Here is a 22,631-nt window from a genome sequence, read left to right as displayed (position 1 = left end):
TTCATATACCGTATATACTTGGGTATAAGCTGAGTTTTCAAACAAAAAAAATATGCTGAAGAACCCCCACTAGGGTTATACACGAGTGTATAAAAAAATAAACTTACATACTCACCTTACAATGCTCCGACCAACTCCTCTTCCTTCTCCCGCTCACGTAGAACAGAGCAGACAGAGATGCATCCATGCGCTCTGCCCACGGTGCTCACTATGACATTGGCAGCGACGACTGCTACTAACGTCCTGGTGTGCCCTGCGGGCAGAGTACACGGATGCGTCTCTGTCCACTCTGTTCTACGTGAGCGGGAGGAGGAAGAGGAGTTACGCAGAGTATTGTAAGGTGAGTATGTATGTACAATGATTATGTATATACAATAAGAGTCTGTGGGGCATTTCATCCAAAGCTTGCGGCCGTATATATACAACCCCCACAGAAGGCAATGGCCGCACGGAGCGATACAGTGCTGCACACGGGGAAAAGATAGGACATGTCCCACCTAATGCATTGCAATGGAGAGGGGTATGCCTGAGGGTGTGGTCACACATGGCGTTTTGAACCCGGTTTTGGCCCGCTTTTAAGCAGTCCGTTAAACGCATGGGTTTTTAAAAACTGCATGCGTTTCTTGAAAACGCATCCGTTTTTGTCCGGTTTTCTCGGTTATCTTAAGTAAAACTGGTTCAAAACGGATGCGTTTTTTAACAGACTGCTTAAAAACGGGCCAAACAGCACATATGCTCGCCCGGCCAACGCTGGGTGGGCTCACGGCAGCACGCTGGAGAGAAGTAGGGTCTCCCCTCTCTATAAGAAACGGCACAGCATTGTCGCAAACACATAGAAAGATAGAGCATGCTGCTGGGTTGCAATAGCGATGTATAGGGACATCCCCACATAGAATGTGTGTGGAAACGACCTTATGGACATTTCCCGTGTTACAAGATCAGACCATAAATAGAGATTTCTTGTACAGGTCCCTGTAAGCTTTCTTATTGGAGCCTTGTGGACTGTTTTACATGAGTACTTTTTCTCAAGGAAATTTTGAGCCTGTCTTAGCATTTATCTGTTCTTGCAGGAAAACCCCTTTAAATCCTACAGAAGATAAGTTGCGATCATAAATTTTATTTTCACACATGGATTTTGAATTCTGCGCAGATCTTATGTGCCATTTCCCACCATCTACCCCCAGGATGAAAGACTGTATGCAAATGAGCCTGATGGGCTCTATTACCACATATGGAGCCTGGAGTCCTTCATCCTGGTGGTAGATGCCCTTTAAATAAGTTAAGATGCATGCGGTGCCATTGGATGCAGCCCATGCCGATTTGTAGCCAAACCCCAACCTGAATGCAGGTCCGATGACCCATACTTACAACAACACAGAAGATGCTGCTCGATTTGTTCTTAAGAACTTCGGTTGAGACGCGTTGACAGCCATAGTAAGGAGAGTATAATATATCAGTAGCCTCCTATAAACCACTGGTTTAAAAAATGTAGGTAGCAATCCCTGGACTAGTGAGTCCTGTAATGTTCATGAGAATATATATATATATATATATATATATATATATATATATATATATATATATATATATATATATATGACCCACCTACCAGTAAACGCATAACCCATCCAGTCGCCTGCGTGGATGAGGACATGACCTGCCCACCAATAAGGGTGATGGCGTTTTGAACCCGTTTTGGTCCGTTTTTAAATAGTCCGTCCAAAAACGCATGCGTTTTTGTAGAACGCATTCGTTTTTGACCAGTTTTAATTAAGATAAATGGTAAAACCTGTCAAAAACGGATGCGTTTTCCAAAACCGCATGCGTTTTTTAACGGACTGCTTAAAACAGACCAAAAACAGGTTCAAAACGCCTTGTGTGGCATCACTCTAAGAGCAACTAATGTATTCCGAAACTTCTAGGAAGAATAACGGAAGAACAGAACAGTTCTGTGAGTTTGGTGCGTCTCTCGGTATAATTCTACAACTTTCCTTTATCTTTAAAATTCCAGGGCATGATGTCCAGGGAAGGATTTACTGTAAATTGCTTACATGTTATCTTAGGGAACTTCCATGGAAGGTGATTTGGTTTTGCTTTTAGTGTGTGATAGTGAAAGTTGTGATGTGACTGTAATCAGCATGTTATCTGCTCCAAATAAAAGAATGAAATGGTGAAAGTGAAAGCGTGACACGCTATGAATACTTACATTTATACAATACACGTATAAATCCCTAAGGCCACATTTACGCACTGCATTTGGAACGCAATATCAAATGCGTTACAGTAGCTTTGGGTGGAACACCTCCTCCACATGGTGTTTTTGTAGCGTTTTTAAACACATCCAAAACGCAAATGGAAGGGGGTTTGGTCAAAACGCGTATGTATTTCCCAAGAAAAACCGCAAACCGCCTTCCTTCTGCCTTGTTTTGGATGCGTTTAAAAAACGCCACATGGGAATCCACCCTCAAACGCATAGAGAGTTTGGACATAAAAAAGCAAGACAAATGCATATATTTTTATATTAATCCATACGTGTTCAGGGTGGAGCTTCTGAAAATTAAATGAAATTAACGCAAAACATCGGCGGCTCGTTCCCGATCGCAGGCGTTACCATAGAAAAGCCGATGCGATCGGGACGCGGCGCACCCCCGGTGGGCGTGGCTTTGTCTGCGTTTGCAAACGCAACGTGGGACAGCGCCCTGAAGGTAATGTACAGTCCGACTCCTGTCGGTACCGGTCACTTCTACTTTTCTGATCACGGATTAGGTGGTTCATGGGGTGAGGTCTTGGACGCTTATAAAGTGCTGTACACATATTTTATTATGGCTGACTTGGGAGGTAGTAGACCCCTTATTTAACAGCAGTGTGTGAATGCAGCCTGAAAGAGCCGTGTGTAATGAGAGAGACTACCGGCTGCAGTGGTTTAGGCCCTGAATCTCCTGTTTATCCTGAACATAAATTTGCATAACTGCTGAATATGCAAAGTAATAGGATAGCTTTATAGTAACACTATTTGCAAAGTTTCCTGCGGTTTCTTTCAACATTGTTTCTCCATTCCTGGATACCTGGCACTCTCCCTTGACCCAAATATGACTCTTTGCCACTAAGTTTCATATGACTTTGGAGAAGATATTTTTATAGGTAAAATGGTTGAGATTTCAAATAAGAGGACCTTTCATGGCCTATCTGAGGGGGGGGGGGTAGTTTTATGGGGCAAACCCTGGTGACTCCCTAGAAATGGTTACTACACTCCCAGTAAGCTTTTCATAAAAGAGTATCACAAGGAAATATAAGAAATAATTTAAAGGCCATCAGTTTTACTGATGGTAGATGTGTCCTACTAAGACTCTCCTGATGGTCTTGAGAACTTCTTTTATTATAACTCTATACACTGCGATTGCGGAAACGGAGTTATAAAAATTATGCTGATTAGTCAGGGGCCCTCCGGCTACTTCACCTGAACGTCTTTTGATTTATTCACTTCCCCTGTTCAGGGCCAAGTGCTTTCCATCACCTGCTCTTTGTATCGGGACAGGGGGAGTGCATAAATTAATAGATTAATTAGCATATTTTTAAAAACTCTATATTACCACAATCACAGCGTATAGAGTTATAATAAAAAGAAGTTTGTTCCTCAGGAACATCTTAGGGTGATGCCAAACATGGCGTTTTGAACCAGTTTTGAATCCATTTTTGGGCCGTTTTAAAGCGAAAAGCATGCGTTTTGCTTAAAAACGGGCCAAAAACTGATTCAAAACAGGTTCAAAACGCCATGTGTGGCATCACCTTTAGGGTGCATTCACACATTCAGTTTTTGAGATGCAGTTTCTGATGTCCAAACCAGGAAATGAGTAAAAAAAAAAAAAGGAGGAGGAACAGATCTCTCAGTAATATGTTCTCACCCTTAAACTTATATTCAATGTCATTTAAAGGGGTTGAGTCTGAGACTCTAATAAAAATACATATGTGGCCGGTGGGGGGGCTGCTTAAAGAAACTTGCACTTACCTCAGCAGTCCCTCCCGGTGTCCCGCGCAGCCATCTCTCCGGCCCGTGGCTTTACTTGTTTCCATATCTGTGTGCCTGATACAGCGCTGGGAATGGTATCGGGTGGGCGGACGGCTTCTGTGCCTCTGTAAACAAACCTCGGCACAGACCGCGGAGGTAAGTGCAAGTTAATTTTTTTAAGCAGCCCCTCCCCCACTGACCACAAATGTATTTTTTATTAGGGTCTCAGACAATCCCTTTTATCCCTTGTCATAGAAAAGTATCTGTTTCTCCGTTTCACTTTTAAATCTCTCAGAATTCGGTCTAGTTAGAACCTTGGGCAGTACATATAGTAGGAGTTCTAAGTAGAGGAGAGGGGTACGAGGGGACAGGAGACCAGTCACAGCTACTAATGGTGCAGCGTATATTATTTACTACCGTGATGCTGATTTATACCTGGGTGACAGTAGAGGTTCTGGTCAGCTCCAGATATTCCTTTACATAGCTGTGAGTGTTATTTATAGCTCTTTTCTATAAAGCAATTAGTCTTTTCCAGTAGGTTTATTGATTGTGTGCAGTTTTCAGGGCAATTAAATTATTTTATTCCTGGGTTATTTGTTGCAGGATCATATCTATATTATACAGAAATATTGTTTCATGGAGGAGACATTAAAGAACGGGTGGGCCACACTGATGTTACTACAAAATGTCATACTGGTCCAACATAAGGTGCATTTAAAGGGAACCTACCACCACGAATCTACCTATAAAGGTAGATCGGGTGGTAGGTGGATGTAAGGGACGTGAGGATAGCTCTTTTTAGAGCTAATCCTCACGTCCCCGCTAACTTCAGGTACACTTTATTCCCCTAATATGTAGATTTCGTTATGCGGCTACTGGGGCGTGGAGTAGCCGGCACGAGGCTACACAGCGCGGCTACTCCACGCCCCAGTAGCCACATTACTCCTCCTACCCGGTTGCTTGCGGCGCGCAGCTCCTCGTAGCTGCGCGCCCTCGTCCGACAAGCCGGCTACTGCGCATGCGCAGTAGCTCCGGCCTCGGAGGGCGCGTTCACACGTTGCGTTTTGACCTGCGTTTTCATTGCGTTTGAAACGCATATACAACAGCTGAGGAGAGGTGATTTGCCTAATTTCATCACTGTTAACGCATGCGTTAACAAAACGCATCGTAAACGCGATGTTAACGCATGCGTTAACAACGCGTTAACGCATGCGTTTTGTTAACGCATGCGTTAACATTGTGTTTACAAACGTAAACGGTAATGTAATTAGGCAAATTACCTCACATCAGCTGTTGTATATGCGTTCCAAACGCAATGAAAACGCAACCAAAACGCAACGTGTGAACGCGCCCGGAGCTGGGACTGCTCAGCCGTCGGCCGGCGTTCTGCGCATGCGCAGAACGCCATCATGACGGACGAGGGCGCGCAGCTACGAGGAGCTGCGCGCCGCACGCAACCGGGTAGGAGGAGTAATGTGGCTACTGGGGCGTGGAGTAGCCGCGCTGTGTAGCCTCGTGCCGGCTACTCCACGCCCCAGTAGCCGCATAACGAAATCTACATATTAGGGGAATAAAGTGTACCTAAAGTTAGCGGGGACGTGAGGATTAGCTCTAAAAAGAGCTATCCTCACGTCCCTTACATCCACCTACCACCCGATCTACCTTTATAGGTAGATTCGTGGTGGTAGGTTCTCTTTAAAACCACACAACAGAGGGGTCTTGTATATCATGATCCTCTGCATCTATTCACTGGCCTCAGTGGTCACATACAGTGCACGCACACGACCACGGAGGCCAGTAGTTACGGCAGACTCCTGATTTATATGATGTCAGACATATAAACAAGACTGGTGGGGACTGGCAATGCTGAGCATAAACAGGTTGTACCAAGTTTGATTATGGATCGGATATAAAAATGTGATAGGCGGGGTTTATCCAACTACTGGGACCCCGTCCACTCTAGACAAGGGGGTCCTGTTCTCAATAATTGATAGGATATAAGCTTGAGCATGCACCCTGTTGCTCTAATCAAAACTAAGGCTGTGTTCACACTGGATTTAGTTTCAAAGTACTGAGCACAGCGCTCAGTTGTTTCCAGTACTCTCTTTCTCACTGTGACAGTTTTAGAGATAGCTAAGAGCTGTGCTCTGGAGTTTTTCTCTGCAATGGAGCAGCACTTTTCAGGACTATGGAACCGCTGCCAGTTAGACTGTTACAGGATAGGAGATAAGAATTAAATTTGTTACAACAACTTTGAGGGTGCATTCACATGTGGCGTTCTGGTGTGTCCGTGTTAGATGCATAGATCACATGTGATCGGGCTGAGCTCCTTCCTTTCCCGTCTGGATTGCATTTTAAAATGCAATCCAGACAGAACGTGTGAACGAAGCCTGAGCATTAATTGATGAGTTAGCTACACAACGCTGAGCTACAATATTTTGCTTTCGGTGTACATCTGATAAATCTCGTACCATTTCTGATTCCAGTACGATGACACCTTATTTTCAACCATGTCCTATTGTGTTATATTTAACTCTTGCTTTTTTGTTCGTACAGTTTAGCATTTTTTTTCCTTTTTTTTTGTTCCTATTTTGGTGCTAAAGACGTTACACTACAATGGCAGATATCCTGGAAGGAAACAAACAGTCATGTTTTGCCTCAGGACAGAAAAATTCTCCCACAGTCTACATAGAAAAATTTCACATTTTTTTTCTCTTTCCAAAAACGGTTGTTTTTCTTCTTTGTGTAAAGTATGTTGTGTCCTCAGAGAACCTTATAGTATCCTCTTCCACAGTAGAAGCAGGGATTTTTATTAAACAACCTAAGGCTACATTCACACGACCGTATGATTTCTCCAGTCCCGTATTTACGGGCCGTATATACGTGACGTTTTTCATCCGTATGCAGCACATATGTAACCCGTATGTAACCCGTATTTTATACCTCCCCATAGACTTCTAGGGCATACGGAACTGAAATACGGGAGAAAATAGGACATGCTCTATATTTTTATACGGCTAGTATACGGTACAGTACGGAACGGATTTAACAACGGCAATATAAATGGTCAGACGTATTGTCCATTAAAATGAATGTGGCCGTATGTAATCCGTAAAAAAACGGTACGGTACGGATACGGCCGTTTTCATACGTCCGTGTGAATGTAGCCTTAGGCTATATTCACACTGCCGTTGCCCGCCCGTACCGTACCGTAGCGGGCAACGGCAGTGTACGGGGAGAGGAGGAGGAGGTGAGCGCAGCTCACCCCCGCCCCTCTCCATAGCGACCTATGGCACACGGCCCCGTATTACGGGAAAAGATAGGACAGGTCCTATCTTTTTCCCGGGTACGGAACGGTACGGTGCCGCACGTGTGCTGCACCGTACCGTTCCCGTAGGGTGCCGTGCGCCTATAGAAGTGTATGGGGGACGTATATCGGCCGTATATACGTCGGCCGTATATACGTCCCCCATACGTTCGTGTGAATGTAGCCTAAGGCTTCATTCACATGAAGGTATGGGGCACGTATATATGTCCCTCATGGTCCAGTATGGGAGCGGTACAGTGTCGCACATGTGCGGCACCGTACCGCTCCGTAGCCCGTAGAAAGATAGGACATGTCCTATCTTTCTACGGAATACACAGCCGTGTGCTGTGTATTCCTATGGAGAGGGGCGGGGGTGAGCTGCGCTCAACCCCTGCTCCTCTCCCCAGCGCCAATGTATGCCCACCGTACTACGGTACGGCGGGCATACATTGTGTGAATGTAACCTTAAAGGGGTTTTCCCACAAAACAATTGAGGAATTTGCTGAATGGTGGGGTCCGATCCTTGTGCGGCCACATAGTGTTGAGGCGAAAGTTCTTCTAGTCTGGTTGTTAACGAAAGAAGAAAACTGTTTAGGGAAGATGCAGGCTGCCAGCATATATATCCCCTGCATTTAATGATCTATGTTGGTGTCTTCAGGATTTGTGACCACTCGGCCAGTGATTCACCACGACAGTGGCCGTGCCTCTAGAACAGAGTTCAGGTAGTGGGTGAGCATGTCTGAATTTTACACCTCCTCTGACAACAAGGGTTTTTCCAGTTGGCCTTGAAAACCCAGTTCTTTTTACATACAATTTTTGGCAAACCCAGGCAGAACAGGGAGGGGCACAGCCCATGTAAGCAATGCAAAACACCATTGCATTTTGAAACACAATCCAGATGGAACGTGTGAGCATTGTCTCCGTGCTTGTGTGGATTTACATGTGTATTCTGGTTTTCTCTTCTAGGTTAATGGGATTTCTTTGAAATTGGCCAGAGTGTGGGAGATAGGAAATTAGATTGTGCCCCCAGGGACTAATGTGATCACAGTCAGTGTGCAGCCAATACGTCATATGGTAGAACCGCAGAGACCGAAAGAAATATGTGACTGACTGACAAATTTCTTTTCTCAGAGAGGTTCTGCCATTGCTGAGATCTGTGGATTTATCTAAGGTAAAATTGTTCAAGTTGCCCATGAAAACCAATCACAGCTCAGCTATAATTTTATAAAGAGCTGTTGGAAAATGAAAGATGAGCTCTGATTGGTTGCAAGGGGCAACTAGAACAATTCTGAAATTCAGATGGGAGCTGGTTCTTCTGGCTCCTGAACGGCTCCCTATTACATGCATAATAGGGAGCTGCAGGCCAGTCAATCACACCACTCCACTTTTAACCCTATTGTATCAGGTTAAAGGGGGCATGGTGAGACGGTTAGGGGCAGGGCTAAGTGATCCATCGGCATTGAGAACTGTCTAGTTCACTAACGACACATCACTAACTCAGACATTCATGATAAATATCTCTCTCTCTCTCTCTATATATATATATATATATATATATATATATATATATGTTTCTTGAAGTTCTGCTGAAGCTGGGCCAATGTTCTGTGAGCCACTGCTGCAGAATCTCTTTAAGAGGAGAGCCAGTCTCCATGTCAGAATATCACCGCATCTTCCATTGATGTTGTATTTGTGTAGCTGTGATCCCATCGTACTCCTCTACAGTACAGATTCATGTATTTCAGACTGTTCTCATCTTATTTGCCGATAGAAATAAGTGTTTCTGGTAAAGAGGAGCATTCATTTCCTTCACGCGGTGTAACACAACTGGATTCTGCAGTTTGTATTCTATCGATCTTCTGCATGTCTTTGGAACTTTCCTTAATATGGAATCAGGCTTGTTTCTCCTGTTTTTCTTGATATTCCAGATACAATGATCAGTACTAAGGTTTAAGCCACCTACATAATTTGTGTGCCACAACCCTAGTCAGGAAAGAAACTAAGCTGCTTGTGGACAATTTGTCTTTGAAGGCCACCTTTTCAGGCATACAGAGTGTTAAATGCCATGCATGCTCCAATTTAGGACTCTAGGGAGGAAATATGTCATTATGTTTTCCAGTTTGGGATACAGAAAATTTTGCCTCAATGCTACCTTGAGAGGCAGCTCCTTATACATGAAGCATGGCTTGATCCCTACTAACTAGACCCAAACCAGGGTTCTTGTATGTTATGTTTGATGTATAGAGGGCTGACCTTATAGTATGTATTTGCATATTTTCTTACCAATACCGTGAACCCATGTTCCTTGAAACATTTCGAAACAACTTTTCCAATGTGACCTTGCTGAAACCGAAAAGTCTTGTACATGATCTGTACAATTTTAGAAAAGGAGATACTTGTCACCATAGCACCCACATAAATATAAGGGGTTTCTCTGTAGAACATTACCCAGACCTACACAATGTGATGTATCAGGCCACCATGTTTTATTCCACGGTCTAGTTAATGTCCTTTGTAGGTCATCAGGACCACGTCAGTGATTATGTGGTCCACAGCCACTGATCTGCTAAACAGGTATCAATACGTTTTGGGTGCCTGTGACCCTGGATTGCTGCTTGTCCTAACTGGTACTACTACTTATAGTTGCTAACTACTACTTGAGAGGAAAACCACCCACACAATATGTTCTGGCTGCCGAATGTTTCGTAACTCTTGAAGAATCCCATTAAAATGAGAAAATCAATATTATTCACTTCTCCTGTCAGTGGTTTTATTCTGAGGCCATTTAAGCTGATCTCCTACATTAAGATCGAAAGAAACTGAATAGAAGCCAGGAGAGCTTCACCTCCAGGGATGGTGGCAGTCCAAGGCTTTATCCCATCCCCCACCTGGGCCATAAGCAGAATCTTTCAGGATAATTACAATTTAATAGGATACATTTTTTTACTGTTTGAGAAGATATTTATATCCAATCTAGAGATTTTTTAAAGTTACAAGCACCTACCATCGACATTTAGGGTGGTTTCACATACTGGGAGGGGTGGTGGTAGCCAAGGATGTCCACTTCTCCTCACTTGCTCTAAAATTTTTGGAAGGAGGTGACAGACAGGGATCCGTGTGCCACACCACAAAGGAGCAAGCACAAACAAGGGCACAACCCTAGTGTAATATTGCTAGACAAAGACAAGGTATATCTGTGCGATAAAACCCTCACCTGGTTCCAGATGAGTGCAAACCTTGTAAGTAAGCAGTGGCAGCCCGTCCGACCTTACACCTCGTCTCGAATGGGTCCAGGAAATCCCTTCGTCATCAGGCATGCCGGATGAAAGCTCCACTCCGGAGCTATATACGAAGCTAGATGGATAACATAATAAAACATAACTTTTAATAGTTAATATTAAAAAATCCCTTATAGGGAAGATTAGATTCATAAAAACAATAACCCACTGATTTCTAGTAATGACAATCGATAGGGCAAAAAAATATGCAATATTGTCATGCAGTAATATTAGGGGTTAGAGTAGATGGAAAGATCTCACCCAGATGAGTGGTGCCATGCGGGTCCAGGATGAGAGGCTCCAGATGAGGTAAGTTTAAAAGTCCCTATTACATCTGGCCCTAATACCTCAAAATTAAATACTCCTGTCCTGACAAGGACAGTCCCACAGTAGATACTTTCCCTACACCCCAAAATTGTATAAGTCTTATGCCCTTATCAAGAGGTCTTTACAGCATAAAAGGTCCCAGAAAGTCCCAACGCGTTTCTTCCTCATATGTGAGGATCCATCAGGGCCATTGCATACAGTGTGCCCAGGTGGAGTGAAGATTGTGGCAGTGGCCAAACACTTGGAGAGAGCCCGGCTTCCTTAGCGTGCAGGCTTCAGTCAATTGGCGTGTGCCAGTCCGGAGCTGAAACGCGTTGCATTGTATTGCAATATTAAAGCCATTTAATATCTACGGGGCTTTCTACGTCTATTGGAAAGCTGTAGCGCCGGTCCATCACCATTGTTACTTCCATATGTTCTAAAATTTTTGGAATCACAGTTCAACTGCAACAGGGAGGGTCTTAAGCCCATCGTATATGCGCTTTCACTGAAACTCACGCGCCCGGAAACGAGCATCACATGTTTTTCTAAATTCAAACCCCCATCGTATAAAGAGACTTATATGGTGTATTTTTTACTATTTCTTGATCCGGTTTCTCGATGAATATTGAAAAACTAATGTTTTTAGTGCTATATTATAAGGCACTTTACTGAGGAAGGTTAAGTCCTGGAGGCCATCTATAGTCTGTACGGTTTTGCTTCTGTCTTACATGTTCTGTTTCCCAACGTACCAATGGCGGCAGTGTTTTTGTACATGGCGTCGTGTAAGAGAGCAGGCGGTGTTGTGTCAGCCATTACCAGCTTAGTCTGTGTTATTTGATGGATATGCTCATTTGGAGTGACCCATTTCTGCTTGAACCATTTTATTATTTCCCTGGATGCAGATCTCAATGATAAGTATTGATTTGTGTTGAGAAGTTAATATACAGGCATAATGAGATCATTGACTTGTATTTAGCCTGGCAAGTAGGTCATCAGAGACGACATCTGTGGAAAGTGTCTGGCACAGGGATGTTGGACGCTTCATACCCAGGAAATTACATTTTGAGGGAGTGGACTGGTCATGTCTGCCACGACTGTAAGGAAATACAGGCAGTACTTACAGGATAGGTTCTGGAGATTTTCTTTTTTTTAAAACATTTTATTTGTCTCACATATAAAATAATTCACTATAAACTATGATTTAAAAACATTGGGGCAAATTTATCTTGGTCTGATGTGTGCTTTTTGGACGTATTGTAGTGACTTTTTGGGCGCATTTGGGCATTTTTCCACCTTTTTCCAGGAGTTTGCCATGTAGCACTGAACCTGGTTTGTGCCTAATTTGTCTTTGTATTTCTCCTGCTTTCAAATGTTTTCACCTTATTTAACGTTAATTTGCACCTAACACACCAGTCCCGACCATGCGTAGGAAAAGCACTGGAATGAGTTGCGTAAGAAATTGGACCTTTTTTTTTTAATTTGCGACTAATAAGTCTCAAGAACCAATCTGCATTTGACAAAGAGCCAAAACTACAAAGACATGGGATTAGGAGAGGAGACAGAAACGTTTTTACTACTTCGGTTCTTTTGGATTTCCCATATACAGTGCTCAATGTGACTCCGCCATGTGACTCCGCCATGGCCTATGTTGTCCCAGTGGTGATCTCTGGCACTCGGAGGACACTTCATATAATGATATGTATCTGCTCCCTGTACAATGGTGTGATTTAAGGTAAGGAGTTACTAAATGCAGACATGTTTGTATCTATTGTGACTGCTCAGCCTAGTAATTACCCCTCTAGTCGCTGCCTATTGTCATCTGAGGTCTGCTTTGTTTTTACGTCCCTCCCTTCTGAGATTTGTACATATTTCAGAACAGGTTTTTGCTGCCTGTATTACAGAAATATATAGACTTGGGTACACAATGTACCTGGGTCCTTACACACCTCAATAATTTAAAGTTTTTTCTCTAGATGATGTATATAGAGAATAGTTCACATCAGATTATAGTGGGGGGGAGGGGGGTCAGACAGTTTGATTCCCCCTTCCACCTAGTATAGATCATATATACGCATTCATATGGTGTATATGTATATAAATTAGGACGGCATTGTGGCTGAGTGAGTATCACTTCTGCCTCGCAGCGCTGGGATCCTGGGTTCCATTCCCACCCAGGTCAACATCTGCAAAGAGTTTGTATGTTCTCTCCATGTTTGCATGGGCTTCCCCCGGGTACTCCAGTTTCCTCCCACACTCCAAAACATACTGTTAGGTTGTTCAGATTGTGAGCCCCATGGGGACAGGGACCAATTTGACATGCTTTGTGCAGCGCTGTGCAATCCTTGTGCGCTATATAAATAAATTATTATGATTAATTATATATTCTTGAAGGACTTCGTACCTGGACTCCACTTGTGGTGTTGACGGGTCATGTAATATTGTGCTCACGGTGGAGTAGTCCTAGTTCTGCCGTCCTGTCTGATTTCATGACCTACTGAAAACCTCGGGATGGTCGGTATGTGTTTGGGATAATATCAGGAGCCAGGTTGTTATTGTGTTTGGTCTGTATGGTTGTTTGACTCCCATTTTACCTTTCACCTGCAGTAAGGCTGATCAGTCACTGTCCCTATAGACATCTCCTACACCTACTTTGCTTGTGTAGGTAACCTGACCTGATCTTTGGATGGGGCGAGTGTCTTTCCTTTCTCTTTTTTATGGGACACAAACTTTTCTTTGTAGAATCTTTTCTATAAAAGTTCCCCTCCCCTAATAAGAGGTTAAGCAGGGCTTTCTGGTAGGGGGACAGCTGTCTCACTGACTGAGGAGCAGCTGCTGCAGAACTCTTAAGAACAATAGGCTTAGAAGGCAACATAACATCTGCTGTGTGCTGATAATGGGGGGTGGAGGGGAACTTGTGTTTTGCAAATTTCTACCCCTCCTCTTAAAGGATTAAGTTACCTGTAATACCAAAGCAGAGAGACTTATGATCTCCCAATGTTCCGATCTCTGTTTTTAGTTTAGCTTGTGGTATTCTCAATCTATGTCTTAGCGTTCCTTTATGAGTTTGACGAGCTCTTTATTTGCTGTAGATGAATTTGGCTGCTCTGGGTGTACGTGCGTGTTTGAGTCATAATTCTGTCATAATTCTTTATCTCCACAACACTGGGGCAACAGATGAGACCCAGAATAAGGTAGGTGCCCTAAACATACCGGAAGTTTAGGTGTCCCAGTAGTCTTTTGTCCAGGATTCTTTGCTACTGACGAGAAATATTCACATTTTAGTGGGATGAATCTGTCCTGCATACACAGAACACTTTTTGGTTGCAAACTTAATATCTAGTTCAGATCATCTCTGGGGTTTGCAGAAGGAGACACTTTTTGATCAGCTTTACTGTTATACTGTGTTCATTTGTTACGTTTTAAAACACAGTCCATTTATTTGTAAGACAACGTGTGGGACACATTTGACCCCTACATTAAAGTTTTTGTCTGTGTGAAATAATTTGTTTAATACCTGCAACCCTATAATGAGTGGTGGAAGAATGCAGACTTACAATAACTGGAAAAGTAGTGTTTTTCATGTCTCTGTAAAACATATTGGGGAATATTTATCAGGGCCTTTTTGCTAGCATTATTATTTGCCACAGTCCGCCACCTTCACGCAAGTGGGGCGTGAAGGGGGGGGGGGGGGGGGGCACGACCGGCAGGGAGTGGGCCGACGTGGAGCATTACTGTCCCTGCGCCGGCGAACTCGCTGCCAACGGGCCCTGCCTGGCTTGAATAACCGCTGCGCGGCAGCCTGCCGATACATCAAGAAGCAAATATGCAGCGGAGGCCACAAGCTCCGGCGTATGATAAATGTCCCCCATTGTGCTCATGCGTAGGTGGATACAGTAAAATTGGATGGTACCGTAACATATTATGATGACCTGCTCTTCTCTTTTGTAGGCCTATGGATGGAGTTGGTTACTCTTTAAAAAATTTGAGATATAGACAAAAATGTTATATAAAATCCAGTCACAAAAATGACAGCATTTCTATGGCTTTGCAGTTTAGGTAATTGATAGGTAGCATTTGGCAACAGAAGAGATGGGTCTGTAGAGTAGAGTACTTAAACCTGGGGGATAAAAGAACAAGTGTTAAAGCCCATAAGCTGCTGGGGGATGTGACCCATCTGTTATTATTTGGCTACTCAGACTGACCACCCTCCCTGTTACATTTTGCTTATGGTTCCACACAATATATGAAATTAGGCAAATATAATTATTATAAGTATAAAATAAATACATAGAGTAGTAGAAAAAGACACAGCCAATACAAGCAGTTTACTAGCATTTTTTTGGTTTTACACTACACATCTCTAATGTAGTCACATGACTCAAGTAGTGAGATTCAAATCCAAAGAAGAAAATATAGTCAGCTCATCGTCACAAGCCCGATACAATCCTCCCGCATTGAGTATCAGTCTTCCTGATTTCCCATGGTGCACCGGTCTTGAGTAATGGTACAGGTAACAGAGAGAACTGTTAGAGGTAGATTGAGCACTTGTGAGTAGAAATAATTCTTTACTTTATTAATCAATTTTAGAAACCTGAGAATACACGTTTGGCAACAAGATTTTATTCTATTCTACTTTATTCTAGAATAAAATCTTACTCACGAGTGATGGCTCTACCTTTCATATTAAAAGACTCTTAAAGAGGATCTGTCACCAGATTTGACGCGCTGCAGTCACCGCTGGCCTATGGAGTAAGTGGGGCAGCGCCTCGGACCGCCTCCTCATGAATACTAGTTACTATTGTACAGCGCAGAAGTGTTTGTTAGCGTTATCAGAGGTCCGTTTTAGCACTAGGAGCTGCTTACTTTAGTAAGCAGCTCCTAGTGCCGTTTTTAAGGGTGACAGGTCCTCTTTAAAGGTAATATAAGAGAACAATGTATGAATGTGAATACAGTAGTTTACTGACAGAAATACATTTGAAAGAGTGGCACATACAAGATTTCAAAGTGAATCTACAATCGCAGACAATCATGGATAAACCAGTGAGACTTATAGATCCAGGCACAATGACTGGTAATCTTCTTCTTGTATGTGCTATCCATTGCCTACTTCCTTCTAAAATCAACTTTTAAAATTATGCTAAAAGAGGATCTGTCACCTCTCTTGATATCTCATCTTAAATTATTGCATTTTCCACTATATAACAGTTCTGAGTTTTCTTTTGTGTTGTCTCTTACATCTGTGATTGCCTTTGGGTATTAGTAGATGAGGTTGAGATCTACATAGCACTGATAGGACAGATTTTATTAATAAATGTTTTCTTTAATATTTCAGCAACAAGAAGATAAACTGGGATATAGTGATGAATCCTACAATTACAACTACCTTCACAGTGACAACGGGAAGGCCAAAGTGGATGAGGAGGTAGCTCAAGACAGTGAAGAAGTTGACCATAGCAATACAGGCGCAAGTGACAGCAACAACATAAGAGCAGAGGTAAGAGCAGTGTATGTAGTACTGTAGTAGCTTCCTAGGAGTCCATGGACCTGCTAGTCTGTTTCATGAGTTGTGTCAAGAGTTATGAAAGGGAGTGAGCGTTGGTGTGTGACTGGTAGTGGTGGTGATGTGTGTTTCAGGGCCTACTGTCTTCTTGAACACATCTCTGTATGAAAAGAGCAGCAATGCATCTGTAGGCCCTAGTAGCTGTGGTTGGGAAAGCTTGTGACTAGGGGCCAAATGGCACTTTGTCAAGTTGTAGAAGAAAAAATGACTGTAAATCACTTCAGAAATTAATGCAAGTTTAAGTGGAACCAGTGAAGTCATTTTAAAGAGCTGTAGTTTTTTTGGCAACTTTTTTTGATTCAGCCTTCAACCTTATCAACACTGCAACTAAGGTCAAAGATGGTTGTGAATTCTAATATGGTTGGTTTGGGTGGTAGCCCTGGGCCAAATGCTTCTAGAGGACCCATGGACGGCCAAACAACCTTCCAAGTTTGATTCTCCCCTAAAGAGATAATAAAGAGTGAGACCTCCCAAAACTGAAGATCCCTACCAGACCATTGAAGGTCCACCAAAGTGCTTTAAACTACAGAAGGTCCCGTCCTTTTCCGAGAAATTTAGTTCTGCGTTAAGTTGTATTTGTCAAACCATTTTAAAAAATTTGACTTCTAGGGGGGGTCCATGATTTTCATACAGCCCAGGGCCCATCACGGTCTTAATGCAGCAATGGAGGACATCCCTACAAGCTGCGCTCCAGCAAATATTTCCTTCAGTGTTCTATAGTTCTATATACTACATGGATCTCCACTCCTTTGAGTGGACTGTGTATATATACGAAATTCTTCAGGTAAAATGTGTAGTTGTCAGCAGATTTCCCTGATGATAACAAGTGACCAGCAGCCGGCCCCCCATGACCAGCTAACCCCCGTGGAGCCACCATTGTGTCCAGATGGGACAACACTGTACAATTGCAGCTGATAACCACAATGGGGAATGGCTTAGTTTATGATTTCAGTAATTTGCTGGAAAGGCTGCAGCAGCTTGGGAGGAAAACAGGCTTTATAATAGTAATTTTCTTTCCAATTTTGCAGATTGACCAGAACACAACGGAGCCCACCCTATTCTTTGAAGAATTTATTCAGCTGCTGGCACAAACTGAAAATGCACTTGAGGTAAATGACTTTAGTGGCTGCTAATGGACTTTGCGATAAGTGAATTATTAGGCAGACGGTAGATGTGCGGCCGCTGTTACGAGTATCTATGTAATGCATTTATAATTGGATATAACGATGATTTACATATAGGGATGTGTTCTGTATACAGGTGGGTATATATACACATACACTTCATATGAACAATACAATCTCATATTCAATAAATCCTGTATTTCTAGGGTAATAAGCAAGCATATACTATACGGTTTGAGAAGCATAATAATGCCAAAATATCTGGCAGCCATGACTGCTATTACATAGGAGCAGACTCATGCCGCGCTGCGGGGCATTGGCGCACAAACATTTAAGGACTGCTCCTCAGTAGATAGTAACTCTTCCATAAGCCTCTATTGAGACACCTCATTGATTTTTTTTTTTTTTTTTAATTTTCAAGAGTTTTTCAAGAAAAGCCCCAATTGTCTTCAATACGGAACTATTGATGGTGCCTAAAGACAATGCTGTATCCGGTCTTGGGTCCTTAGGCAAAGCTTTAAACTGGGGCACTTGATAACGCAAAGTGATTTGGAACTGGATTGAAGTCTCCCATACACTACACCTAGACACAAATGTGGATCGTGCTCCACTGTTTCGCTGCAGGATATTCATTAGAAGTAGCATCTTGGGGTAGTACAGTAGTACTGAGCAGCATTGGGATAAGATAAATCACTAACTAGAACAAAATCTCCGCTTCAGATGCTGGCTCCTCTGCTTTAAAGGAAATTTACCACCAGGATAAAGAATTGTAAACCAAGCACACTGACATACTGGTGAGTGCCCCCTCTGGCAGGTTCTACTTTTCTTTTAGCTTCTTAGGACCTTGTTTTTACAATAAAAAGGTTTCAGAAATTATTCAAATGAGCCTCAGGGACTCCAGTCTCTATAGATGTCAATGGAGCTTGGAGCCCCGAAGGCTCATCTGCATAATTTTTTAAAACCTCTTTTTCTTAAAAACAAAGGCATATGAAGCTACAAGAAGAGCAGCTTTTGCCAAAGGGGGCATACACCAGTATGTCAGTGTGCTTGGTTTACAATCCTTCATCCTGGTGGTAGATTTCCTTTAAAGAGAACCAGTCACCAGATTTTGCCCCGAGCTGAGGGGCTGGTAATTTATGTCCTCTCTACAACTCCCTGTTTTACATGAAATCTCACCCATTTACTTATTTTAAAAAATCTCCAAAGTCATGTGATAATAAGCAGAAAAAGGCATATTTTTCTGAATTGAGTCAAGGGTAGAGGCTGCAGGGGGAGTGTCAATTCAGATGGCCCTATCCTCAGTTCTATAGGACAATAAAAAGTCCTACTACTATTAAAGATAAGAATCTGAAATGATCCGAGATGAGTCAAATTTAGAGGGTCATTTCAGATACCTCTGTCTTTTTATAACTTTTTATAACTTGGAACTAGAGATACAGTTTCCACCTATTTCTTTAACTGCCTGTATCTCCGGTTATCTACCTCAGTGAACCACAAGCCTGATGTTTTCCGAAAGATCAGATTCTTATATTTAATAGCAGTAATAGCATGTTTTACAATAATTACCATATAAGAAAACTTTATGAAACTTTGTACCTGCATTGTCTTCATGATCTCGTTTGCATTTGTTTTCTTACAGGACACAAGTGATAATTCTTTGCAAAGTGCAGAACCTTCCACCAGGCCTGGAAACTCCGTAGGAGAATTGTGGCAAGATTTCCTTTCTCTGCCAGATTTAAATGTAAGTTTATGTATTACGTTATTATAGATTTCGTTATAGCACCCCTGTTTTAAACATTTACCAAAAGACCTGCTTAAATGTCCCATTAGGGCGAATGGGCATCGTAAAGGAGGGGTCGGCAGGAAGGAAAGGACTCCTTGTATCATGTTCTGCAGGGTAGAAAGGACTCCTTGTATCATGTTCTGCAGGGTAGAAAGGACTCCTTGTATCATGTTCTGCAGGGTAGAAAGGACTCCTTGTATCATGTTCTGCAGGGTAGAAAGGACTCCTTGTATCATGTTCTGCAGGGCAGAAAGGACTTCTTGTATCATGTTCTGCAGGGTAGAAAGGACTCCTTGTATCATGTTCTGCAGGGTAGAAAGGACTCCTTGTATCATGTTCTGCAGGAAGGAAAGGACTCCTTGTATCATGTTCTGCAGGGTAGAAATGACTCCTTGTATCATGTTCTGCAGGGGAGAAAGGGCTCCTTGTATCATGTTCTGCAGGGTAGAAAGGACTCCTTGTATCATGTTCTGCAGGGTAGAAAGGACTCCTTGTATAATGTTCTGCAGGGCAGAAAGGGCTCCTTGTATCATGTTCTGCAGGGCAGAAAGGGCTCCTTGTATCATGTTCTGCAGGGTAGAAAGGACTCCTTGTATAATGTTCTGCAGGGCAGAAAGGGCTCCTTGTATCATGTTCTGCAGGGCAGAAAGGGCTCCTTGTATCATGTTCTGCAGGGGAGAAAGGACTCCTTGTATAATGTTCTGCAGGGTAGAAAGGACTCCTTGTTTCATGTTCTGCAGGGTAGAAAGGACTCCTTGTATCATGTTCTGCAGGGGAGAAAGGACTCCTTGTATAATGTTCTGCAGGGTAGAAAGGACTCCTTGTATCATGTTCTGCAGGGGAGAAAGGACTCCTTGTATAATGTTCTGCAGGGTAGAAAGGACTCCTTGTATCATGTTCTGCAGGGTAGAAATGACTCCTTGTATCATGTTCTGCAGGGGAGAAAGGGCTCCTTGTATCATGTTCTGCAGGGTAGAAAGGGCTCTTTGTATCATGTTCTGCAGGGTAGAAAGGGCTCCTTGTATCATGTTCTGCAGGGTAGAAAGGTCTCCTTGTATCATGTTCTGTAGGGTAGAAAGGACTCCTTGTATAATGTTCTGCAGGGCAGAAAGGGCTCCTTGTATAATGTTCTGCAGGGCAGAAAGGGCTCCTTGTATCATGTTCTGCAGGGCAGAAAGGACTCCTTGTATAATGTTCTGCAGGGGAGAAAGGGCTCCTTGTATCATGTTCTGCAGGGTAGAAAGGACTCCTTGTATAATGTTCTGCAGGGGAGAAAGGGCTCCTTGTATCATGTTCTGCAGGGTAGAAAGGACTCCTTGTATAATGTTCTGCAGGGCAGAAAGGGCTCCTTGTATCATGTTCTGCAGGGCAGAAAGGGCTCCTTGTATCATGTTCTGCAGGGTAGAAAGGACTCCTTGTATCATGTTCTGCAGGGTAGAAAGGACCCCTTGTATAATGTTCTGCAGGGTAGAAAGGACTCCTTGTATCATGTTCTGCAGGGTAGAAAGGACTCCTTGTATCATGTTCTGCAGAGTAGAAAGGACCCCTTGTATCATGTTCTGCAGGGTAGAAAGGACTCCTTGTATCATGTTCTGCAGGGTAGAAAGGACTCCTTGTATCATGTTCTGCAGGGTAGAAAGGACTCCTTGTATCATGTTCTGCAGGGTAGAAAGGACTCCTTGTATCATGTTCTGCAGGAAGGAAAGGACTCCTTGTATCATGTTCTGCAGGGTAGAAATGACTCCTTGTATCATGTTCTGCAGGGCAGAAAGGGCTCCTTGTATCATGTTCTGCAGGGTAGAAAGGACTCCTTGTATCATGTTCTGCAGGGTAGAAAGGACTCCTTGTATCATGTTCTGCAGGGTAGAAAGGACTCCTTGTATCATGTTCTGCAGGGTAGAAAGGACTCCTTGTATCATGTTCTGCAGGGTAGAAAGGACTCCTTGTATCATGTTCTGCAGGAAGGAAAGGACTCCTTGTATCATGTTCTGCAGGGTAGAAATGACTCCTTGTATCATGTTCTGCAGGGTAGAAAGGTCTCCTTGTATCATGTTCTGTAGGGTAGAAAGGACTCCTTGTATCATGTTCTGCAGGGTAGAAAGGACTCCTTGTATAATGTTCTGCAGGGCAGAAAGGGCTCCTTGTATAATGTTCTGCAGGGCAGAAAGGGCTCCTTGTATAATGTTCTGCAGGGCAGAAAGGGCTCCTTGTATCATGTTCTGCAGGGCAGAAAGGACTCCTTGTATAATGTTCTGCAGGGGAGAAAGGGCTCCTTGTATCATGTTCTGCAGGGTAGAAAGGGCTCCTTGTATAATGTTCTGCAGGGGAGAAAGGGCTCCTTGTATCATGTTCTGCAGGGGAGAAAGGACTCCTTGTATAATGTTCTGCAGGGCAGAAAGGGCTCCTTGTATCATGTTCTGCAGGGCAGAAAGGGCTCCTTGTATCATGTTCTGCAGGGCAGAAAGGGCTCCTTGTATCATGTTCTGCAGGGCAGAAAGGGCTCCTTGTATCATGTTCTGCAGGGTAGAAAGGACTCCTTGTATAATGTTCTGCAGGGCAGAAAGGGCTCCTTGTATCATGTTCTGCAGGGGAGAAAGGACTCCTTGTATCATGTTCTGCAGGGCAGAAAGGGCTCCTTGTATCATGTTCTGCAGGGTAGAAAGGACTCCTTGTATCATGTTCTGCAGGGTAGAAAGGACTCCTTGTATCATGTTCTGCAGGGTAGAAAGGACTCCTTGTATAATGTTGTGCAGGGCAGAAAGGGCTCCTTGTATCATGTTCTGCAGGGGAGAAAGGACTCCTTGTATAATGTTCTGCAGGGTAGAAAGGACTCCTTGTATCATGTTCTGCAGGGTAGAAAGGTCTCCTTGTATCATGTTCTGTAGGGTAGAAAGGACTCCTTGTATAATGTTCTGCAGGGCAGAAAGGGCTCCTTGTATCATGTTCTGCAGGGCAGAAAGGGCTCCTTGTATCATGTTCTGCAGGGCAGAAAGGGCTCCTTGTATCATGTTCTGCAGGGCAGAAAGGGCTCCTTGTATCATGTTCTGCAGGGTAGAAAGGACTCCTTGTATAATGTTCTGCAGGGTAGAAAGGACTCCTTGTATCATGTTCTGCAGGGTAGAAAGGACTCCTTGTATCATGTTCTGCAGGGGAGAAAGGACTCCTTGTATCATGTTCTGCAGGGCAGAAAGGACTCCTTGTATTATGTTCTGCAGTGCAGAAAGGACTCTTTGTATAATGTTCTGCAGGGTAGAAAGGACTCCT

The 22,631-nt window shown here is 43.3% G+C and overlaps 1 protein-coding gene and 1 long non-coding RNA gene across 4 annotated transcripts in view; one reads left to right on the top strand and one right to left on the bottom strand.

The window, feature by feature from the left end:
- The window catches only part of LOC140133495 (uncharacterized), a 52,803-nt gene extending 48,665 nt beyond the window's left edge, over window positions 1-4,138 (bottom strand). For all 3 annotated transcript variants that reach the window (XR_011855908.1, XR_011855909.1, XR_011855907.1), the window contains exon 1: window positions 4,007-4,138. This is a non-coding gene — a long non-coding RNA (uncharacterized lncRNA). The remainder of the gene's footprint in view (window positions 1-4,006) is intronic.
- The window catches only part of NFE2L3 (NFE2 like bZIP transcription factor 3), a 41,340-nt gene that overhangs the window by 2,793 nt on the left and 15,916 nt on the right, over window positions 1-22,631 (top strand). The window contains exons 2-4 of the mRNA XM_072153750.1: window positions 16,233-16,394; window positions 17,489-17,569; window positions 19,224-19,325. Of these exons, the coding sequence (XP_072009851.1) occupies window positions 16,233-16,394; window positions 17,489-17,569; window positions 19,224-19,325 (345 nt within the window). The remainder of the gene's footprint in view (window positions 1-16,232; window positions 16,395-17,488; window positions 17,570-19,223; window positions 19,326-22,631) is intronic.

The sequence above is a fragment of the Engystomops pustulosus genome, chromosome 5, assembly GCF_040894005.1.
Source record: "Engystomops pustulosus chromosome 5, aEngPut4.maternal, whole genome shotgun sequence".
Taxonomy (NCBI): domain Eukaryota; kingdom Metazoa; phylum Chordata; class Amphibia; order Anura; family Leptodactylidae; genus Engystomops; species Engystomops pustulosus.
The sequence above is the reverse complement of the archived record's forward strand: the minus strand, read 5'-3'. Positions and strand labels throughout refer to the sequence as shown.